This window comes from Oncorhynchus mykiss, chromosome 28 (genome assembly GCF_057628025.1).
Source record: "Oncorhynchus mykiss isolate SJ-2025 chromosome 28, ASM5762802v1, whole genome shotgun sequence".
NCBI classification, from domain to species: Eukaryota; Metazoa; Chordata; class Actinopteri; order Salmoniformes; family Salmonidae; genus Oncorhynchus; species Oncorhynchus mykiss.
Window position 1 is genome coordinate 27,960,167 of NC_143049.1, and position 8,539 is coordinate 27,968,705.

An 8,539-nucleotide genomic window follows, 5' to 3' on the forward strand; every position below is an offset into this window, starting at 1 on the left:
GTCAATGTGAAGTGTTACCATACTCACATTGTGAGTGAAGCAGTGTTTGTTGTTTTTGTTTGTGTGTGACTAAAACTATTGTACATCTCTGTGTGTGTCTGTCCCCAGGCGTGTAATTCTGCCTGGGGTCCAGGGTCTCCCGGACAGGAAGGGCAGTTCCAGGGGCAACAGGGCAGGAACCAACCCCAGAGTCAACAACAACAACCCCCCAAACCTGTAAATCACCATTTCATTCTAACCTTTGAACCCTTATGCACCTACATCCATAACCTTTGAACCATACACATTCCTAAACATTGAACCACGTCTCTTTGGTCCTTACTTTAGCTTCCATCATCACCTCCAGCTGTAGACCAATAGCAGACAGTGACCAGGGTTCTCATCCTCAGCAGGCAGCTTAGCCAGTGGAGTCAGGACTACAAATGAAATGAAACTAGTCAATAAAATGTACTTTGAAAGCTGATTGCTGTGCGTAGGGTTTATTACAGGGCTGTGTGTAGGGTTTTGTTACAGGGCTGTGTGTATGGTTTTATTACAGGGCTGTGTGTAGGGTTTATTACAGGGCTGTGTGTAGGGTTTTGTTACAGGGCTGTGTGTATGGTTTTATTACAGGGCTGTGTGTAGGGTTTATTACAGGGCTGTGTGTAGGGTTTTAATACAGGGCTGTGTGTAGGGTTTATTACAGGGCTGTGTGTAGGGTTTATTACAGGGCTGTGTGTAGGGTTTTATTACAGGGCTGTGTGTAGGGTTTATTACAGGGCTGTGTGTAGGGTTTTATTACAGGGCTGTGTGTAGGGTTTTGTTACAGGGCTGTGTGTATGGTTTTATTACAGGGCTGTGTGTAGGGTTTTATTACAGGGCTGTGTGTAGGGTTTTATTACAGGGCTGTGTGTAGGGTTTATTACAGGGCTGTGTGTAGGGTTTTATTACAGGGCTGTGTGTAGGGTTTTATTACAAGGCTGTGTGTAGGGTTTATTACAGGGCTGTGTGTAGGGTTTTATTACAGGGCTGTGTGTAGGGTTTATTACAGGGCTGTGTGTAGGGTTTATTACAGGGCTGTGTGTAGGGTTTATTACAGGGCTGTGTGTAGGGTTTATTACAGGGCTGTGTGTAGGGTTTATTACAGGGCTGTGTGTAGGGTTTATTACAGGGCTGTGTGTAGGGTTTATTACAGGGCTGTGTGTAGGGTTTTATTACAGGGCTGTGTGTAGGGTTTTATTACAGGGCTGTGTGTAGGGTTTTATTACAGGGCTGTGTGTAGGGTTTATTACAGGGCTGTGTGTAGGGTTTATTACAGGGCTGTGTGTAGGGTTTTATTACAGGGCTGTGTGTAGGGTTTATTACAGGGCTGTGTGTAGGGTTTATTACAGGGCTGTGTGTAGGGTTTTATTACAGGGCTGTGTGTATGGTTTTATTACAGGGCTGTGTGTAGGGTTTTGTTACAGGGCTGTGTGTAGGGTTTTATTACAGGGCTGTGTGTAGGGTTTATTACAGGGCTGTGTGTAGGGTTTATTACAGGGCTGTGTGTAGGGTTTTATTACAGGGCTGTGTGTAGGGTTTATTACAGGGCTGTGTGTAGGGTTTATTACAGGGCTGTGTGTAGGGTTTTATTACAGGGCTGTGTGTAGGGTTTTATTACAGGGCTGTGTGTAGGGTTTTATTACAGGGCTGTGTGTAGGGTTTTATTACAGGGCTGTGTGTAGGGTTTTATTACAGGGCTGTGTGTAGGGTTTTATTACAGGGCTGTGTGTAGGGTTTATTACAGGGCTGTGTGTAGGGTTTATTACAGGGCTGTGTGTAGGGTTTTATTACAGGGCTGTGTGTAGGGTTTATTACAGGGCTGTGTGTAGGGTTTATTACAGGGCTGTGTGTAGGGTTTTATTACAGGGCTGTGTGTAGGGTTTTATTACAGGGCTGTGTGTAGGGTTTTATTACAGGGCTGTGTGTAGGGTTTTATTACAGGGCTGTGTGTAGGGTTTATTACAAGGCTGTGTGTAGGGTTTATTACAGGGCTGTGTGTAGGGTTTAATACAGGGCTGTGTGTAGGGTTTATTACAGGGCTGTGTGTAGGGTTTTATTACAGGGCTGTGTGTAGGGTTTTATTACAGGGCTGTGTGTAGGGTTTTATTACAGGGCTGTGTGTAGGGTTTTATTACAGGGCTGTGTGTAGGGTTTTATTACAGGGCTGTGTGTAGGGTTTTATTACAGGTCTGTGTGTAGGGTTTTATTACAGGGCTGTGTGTAGGGTTTTATTACAGGGCTGTGTGTAGGGTTTTATTACAGGGCTGTGTGTAGGGTTTTATTACAGGGCTGTGTGTAGGGTTTATTACAGAGCTGTGTGTAGGGTTTATTACAGGGCTGTGTGTATGGTTTTATTACAGGGCTGTGTGTAGGGTTTATTACAGGGCTGTGTGTAGGGTTTATTACAGGACTGTGTGTAGGGTTTTAATACAGGGCTGTGTGTAGGGGTTTATTACAGGGCTGTGTGTAGGGTTTTATTACAAGGCTGTGTGTAGGGTTTTATTACAGGGCTGTGTGTAGGGTTTTATTACAGGGCTGTGTGTGTGTAGGGTTTTATTACAGGGCTGTGTGTAGGGTTTTATTACAGGGCTGTGTGTAGGGTTTTATTACAGGGCTGTGTGTAGACTAAGTTGTTAGTTTAGTCAAACAAATCCAGATGAGTGAAGATGAAATAACATTTTGATTTTGTCGGGAGATGGAGGGAAATGAGGTGTGTGTGTAAGAGATATGTGTGTCTGGGAAAGAGAGAGCGATACAACGTGTGTGTGTGTGTGTGTGTGTGTGTGTGTGTGTGTGTGTGTGTGTGTGTGTGTGTGTGTAAAACTTAATGTTGTTTTATAGGGTCCAGCAGGAAGTATCAGACTGCTGAAGAGAAATGAAGATGTCAACACTCTGTTTCCCGCTCAGAACGCCACAAAGAAGGTACACACACACACACACACACACACACACACACACACACACACACACACACAGTCTTACCCACCTGTCTCCAGCAGACAGAGTTTGAGGAGTTGATCGCCAACCTGAAGATCACTAAGGGCAACGAGCCAACGAGTCAATCGGAGGAGCCGCTGTCTCCGCAGTCATTCGCTATGGTGGGTACTAGACTAGTACAGTCACTGGTTGGTGTTCTGTTATAGTGCACTCAGGGCCCACATCAAACTCTTCAATTACATTTATCTGCTCATTCCTTGTGGTTTGTTGTAGACTAATTGTGATTGGTTGTTCTCCTGTGTATAGAAGGGGACTCTGGCCCTGAAGGAGATGCTGAACATTGGCTCTGCCCCGGACTCCACTAGTCTCTCCTCCTCCAACACACAGCAGCAGAACAGGAGAAGAGCCACCAAGAAACTGGGTGAGTGGAAATACAGGGTTAACTACATGTTTAGATGTAAACATGTAGTTGTGAAGCTATTGTGGGATTTAGTGGAGATAATACAAATATGAAACCACTTTTTCATCATTCCCCTTCTCGTCCTTACCCATCTTTCCTTTCAACTGTCGTTTCTCCCTCCTTCTACCTCTCCCCATATCGCACACCCTCCTCTCTTTTCATCCCCTCTCTCTCCTTCTACCCTCATCCTCTCCACCTCCGCCCTCTGCCTGTCTCAGCTGCGAGGATGGGAGACTTAGTGTCACCTGTATCCACAGCAGCAGTCCCTCCCCTGCAGGCCCACCAGCCCTCCTCCATGGGTCCCAGTGTGGCCTCAGAGCTGGCTAGGATCTGTGTAGGTCTGGGCATGGCCCCCCCCGACTTCACCTTCATACGCAGCAGACAGGTGAGGCACACACACATGCATGAAGCAGGAACACACAGATTGTGGGCACATCCTTTAGCAACGTCCCTACAGTATCTCTCTGTTTCCCAGTTGTTTTCTCTCTAAGTCCACCTCCATTATCTGTCTTCCTGTCTCTCTCAGGGTTTGATGGTATGTCAGGTGAAGCTCTCCAGTGGTCTGCTTGTCCACGGTCCTCAGAGTCACTCTGAGAACGAAGCCAAAGAGAAGGCAGCTCTCTTCGCCCTGCAGCGCCTTGTGAGTGTGGTGTGTGTCCCTACTGTACTTCTGCACGATCTGTGTGTTTGCATGCCAAACTGTCTGTTTCTTATTTTATTGTGTGTATGTATTTTACTAATGTCTCCTATACTTCTGTGTTTTATCCTCTCTGTCTCCTGTAGAATTCGGTGGGTTCTGGGTTTCCCATGCCTCCGCCTCTGTTCTCCGGGGTCAGCCAGATAAGAGGACCGTCCATGGGACCCATGCCTAACGTATTCGGCCAATCGGGTGAGACCTGCCGTCATGTGTGGCGTCTATATTGATACTAAAGTAGACTGTAACAGTATGACCTCTCTGGGTGCAGTTATAATATTTAGGAATACTGGATGTGAACCTAACCCTTTCTCCCTCTCCCTCCAGGTGGTCTGTTAATCCCTCCTCGGGGGTATGGTCCTCTCCACTGGGGCATGCCCCTCCCTCCCCACCAGGGACAGCCCTTCTACGGGGGCACCTTCCCTGGCGCCCGGCCTCAGGCACCCTCCGTCCCCATCGGCTCACACAACCAGTTTGTCCCCCTGCAGGTAGGAGCACCAGAACCTGTTTCTACGGTTAACACAGTTTTCGATTATTAACTGTGTGTGTGTGTTCCCACACAATCCTAACCTCTAAATTCTAACCTCTGTCAGGTGACTAAGAAGCGCGTGTCATCAGGCAAGAAGCCACAAGAGTTCTACAATGCGGCTCACACGGCGAGGAACCAAGCCCCAAGTAACAAAGCCCAGTCTGACTCCCAACCCTCCCTATCCCCAGCCCCCTCAGCACCCCCTGCAGCCCCCATCACACCCCTAAAGACCGCCCAGGACCCCCCTGAGATGGCTGGGACCCCCTCCACGCCACAGACGCCACGCCAGAACCCCACCCCAGGCCATGGCCACACCCCCAGCTCTTCCTCCAAGAGGAAACACAGGAAACTGGCGGTCAACTTTGAAGTGGCCAAAGTCCAAGAATGATCTTCTTAGGTGTTGGTTTTTAAGATGGTATTATCATCGTCCTGGTCTCAAATGGAACCCTATTCTCTGTGTGCTGCCCTACTTTTGACCAGAGCCCTATGTAGTTCCCCTATGGGGCTGTTCTCAAAAGTAGTGCGTTAGAAGAGGAATAGGGTGTCATTAGGGTTCCGTTTGAGATGCAGCCACAGTAACGAGAGGGAGGGAGGAGGAGGGCCCCCCACCCAAGGCAATAAGGACTGATAAGTCGCAATGACGTCTGTTTTCTTGTGTTTGTATCATGTTTGTAAGATGGATCACTGTTGTCACCAGTCTCTCCATACCCTGTGGTACATGGTGTCCTTCTAGTTGGTCCGTTTATGATTGGAGCTTGTAATCAAGGGGTTAATCTCTTTTAATTATTTTCCCTCTGTTTGTATTCTCCATCTTAAGCCAAATGTTAGGGTCTTTTATTAAGGTCATTAGATTTTTGTCACTATGTATTTTAAGATCTATTTTATGGTTTCTAGTCGCTTACGTAACAAATAGCAATTTGACATTCTCACTTGTGTCAAGCTAAATTTAGGATCACAAATGTATTCGGACACGCATAAAGACAACACAAACATCACTATGACAAAATGATTGACATTTCTCCTCTACATTAAAACACCACATTTCTTCCCTCCATTCAGACTTGGATCAATCAGCTAACAGGTCCTGGTAATGTCCCAAAGCAGACAATTTTAATTTGATTTCAAACTGATATGCTGCTGTTAGTTTGTTTTTAAAATATTTTTGCCTCCACATTTCAATGTATGGATTTTCTGCCTCTAGGCACCCTTTTGAAGATTCATTTGTAATCTATAATTTGTTGTTGTTGCAGAGAGTACCAAGGCTGAATCATTACCTTGTAACCCACATGTACAGCTGCTTGAGTTTTACCAGCATATTTTTGGGGCTCTTTGTTTTTGGATTTGTACCCCCCCCCCCCCCCCCCCACCCACTTTAGACAGTGAGCCGATCTACTGAGTTCTGGCTCCCCGTGGGTTTTAGACATCTGTACCGAAGCACACCTGTTGTACGTCATATTGTTCTCTCATAATTCATTTGAGCGCTTGTATAAGAAACCCCCCCATCTTAAAGTAGGTTATGGAACTGGCTCTTTTCATGCTGGGACATGCTGTACATATCCACTGAATAAAGAAATCTTTTGTTACCATGGCGTCGATAAATGTGTTTGTCAGTTTATTTTGTCAGTGGTTTGAATGGTAAAGGCATGCATAACTCAAGTGATGTCTGTGTGAACATTGTAAAACGGGTACATTAAATATCCTGTATGTATACATTTTACAAACCACTCATGTCTTGCAGGAATTGATTTACATGTGACATCACACCAGTACATAATTAAGTATAGATTGGTCATGTATGTTGGCCACCAGTGGGCAGTGCATGGCTATGGATGTCTTCCTCATGCAGAGTTCAGGCCAGTCTATGTCAGGGGTGGCCTGGAGCTCTAACTGGGTGTGCAGACCGTCACTCCAACCCTGCAGACCTTCACTCCAACCCTGCAGACCTTCACTCCAACCCTGCTGAATGCACAGCATGATCCTACTTAATCAGTGGCTCATCGAGCTTCATCAGGTATGTTAAAGCCTGCATAGTCTGTTGGGACATGACTATGGCATAGTACATTAATTTATAGGCACAGGTCAGACAGAACAATTTCTATATTTATTTAGAGTAACTTGTTAAAGGTGGATGTAATAGAATCACAAGACAGCCTCCCGGACAGTATTGCAATTGTACAGGACACAACACTGTATGTAATAAGGACCAGTGGCGGTTGGTGTCATTTAAGATCAGGGAGGATGATAATATCTTTCTATTCCAGCATATTGGATAACTCATTCAAATTCCATTTACCCAACTCCATGCAACACCAAAAATATAAACACTATGTAAAGTGTTGGTCCTGTGTTTTTTCCAGAGAATTGAATGTTCATTTATCTACCATAAGCCGCCTCCTATGTAATTTTAGAGAATTTGGAAGTACATCCAACCGGCCACATATACACATACCATTTGTATGGCGTCGTGTGGGTGAGCGGTTTTCTGAAGTCAACATTGTGAACAGTGGGTTATGGTATGGGCAGGCATAAGCTATGACAATGAACACAATTGCATTTTATCAATGGCAATTAGAATGCACAAAAATACCGTGACGAGATACTGAGGCCCATTTTTTTTTTTAAAGCTATCTGTCTGTGACCAACAGATGTATATCTGTATTCCCAGTCATGTGAAACCCATGGATTAGGGCCTAATTAATTTATTTCAACTGACTGATTTCCTCATATGTACTGTAACTCAGTAAAATCTTTGAAATTGTTCTATGTTGCGTTTGCATTTTTGTTCAGTATACATGATACTTTAATTTTCCCTATACCCATCATGAGGTTGCTACAACCTAGCTTGTGAATGAACGTTTACAGGTTGAGAGACATTTTTTTGTTATCACGGTGACAGTGACACATTCAATACCGCCTTGCACACTCTTGCCTGCATCTAGCTGATCTAAGGTGTAATCATTGGTCCAATCTTTGCCAACGAGAGTTCCTATTGGACAAATTCAGGTATGTTTATCCCCGTTTTATTCTGTTTGCTAATTCTGAGCGGTTGTTTGCTAAGTCTGAGAGGTTGTTTTGGACCCTGTACAGGGCCCGGTGAGTTTGGTGGGTACCCCTCCCCAAATATTGTCATCAGAAAATATAAAAATGGACATACCCTTTGAAAGCTACAGGCCTTGACTTTTTGGAAATCAAACTAAAATCTTACTGCTGGTAATGTCATAAGAATCTCCCTTCCCTCCCATAAAGGCCATAAATCATGCGCTATGGTCATATTCATAGTCACCAAAGTGCAAACATTTAGTACGCATGGAAAGGGTACACCCTCATGGTCATTGTAAAGCAATGCATTTCCTTCTCCATCCACATGACCTTATATGCATCCTCCGCATGCGCCGTTTAGCTAGCTCATTTACAACTGGAAAACTTTCTTCTTCTGTCTGTGTCCTGATTGCTAAGGTCATTTTAAGATGTCAGGCTTGAAAATCCATTCAGCCATTTTTACACAGTGACTCACTACCAAAACCAGACGCAACTGGTTTCAAGTGGCCAAGCAACGTGATCTCCTACTACTATCTAGTGGACGAACTGGGAATAAGACAGAGGATGTACAGTATGTACATCAGTGGATAGACTTCAGCTTTCTCCTCATATGTATAGCATTCCCGTGAGACAGAAAAGGAAGGTATGGCACGTTGCACAAGCCCTGCACTTTTAAGATGTCTGTGTTCCAATGGGAATTTGCGCATGTTTAGAGCGCCACCATTAGGTGAAAGATCTGGTCAGCTGTATTTCGGGTTCTGTAGTAGTCACATTGTTTCTGACACCGTTCTCTGAATTCCATAGTTCTTACATTTCTAACAGTACAATTTACTTTATGAGGGTAGCATACACTAGTATG

The 8,539-nt window shown here is 44.9% G+C and overlaps 1 protein-coding gene across 16 annotated transcripts in view; it reads left to right on the forward strand.

The window, feature by feature from the left end:
• Positions 1-6,240, forward strand: part of xrn1 (5'-3' exoribonuclease 1) — an 88,689-nt gene extending 82,449 nt beyond the window's left edge. For 2 of the 16 annotated variants that reach the window (XM_090224917.1, XM_090224918.1), the window contains exons 33-41: positions 109-216; positions 2,863-2,943; positions 3,018-3,119; positions 3,265-3,379; positions 3,637-3,803; positions 3,945-4,067; positions 4,202-4,307; positions 4,440-4,600; positions 4,706-6,240. In XM_090224917.1, the coding sequence (XP_090081043.1) occupies positions 109-216; positions 2,863-2,943; positions 3,018-3,119; positions 3,265-3,379; positions 3,637-3,803; positions 3,945-4,067; positions 4,202-4,307; positions 4,440-4,600; positions 4,706-5,029 (1,287 nt within the window). In that variant the 3' untranslated portion in view covers positions 5,030-6,240. The remainder of the gene's footprint in view (positions 1-108; positions 217-2,862; positions 2,944-3,017; positions 3,120-3,264; positions 3,380-3,636; positions 3,804-3,944; positions 4,068-4,201; positions 4,308-4,439; positions 4,601-4,705) is intronic. The other 14 variants (XM_090224921.1, XM_090224922.1, XM_090224926.1 and 11 more) reach the window with 7 other exon arrangements.
• Positions 6,241-8,539: the final 2,299 nt, after the last annotated feature.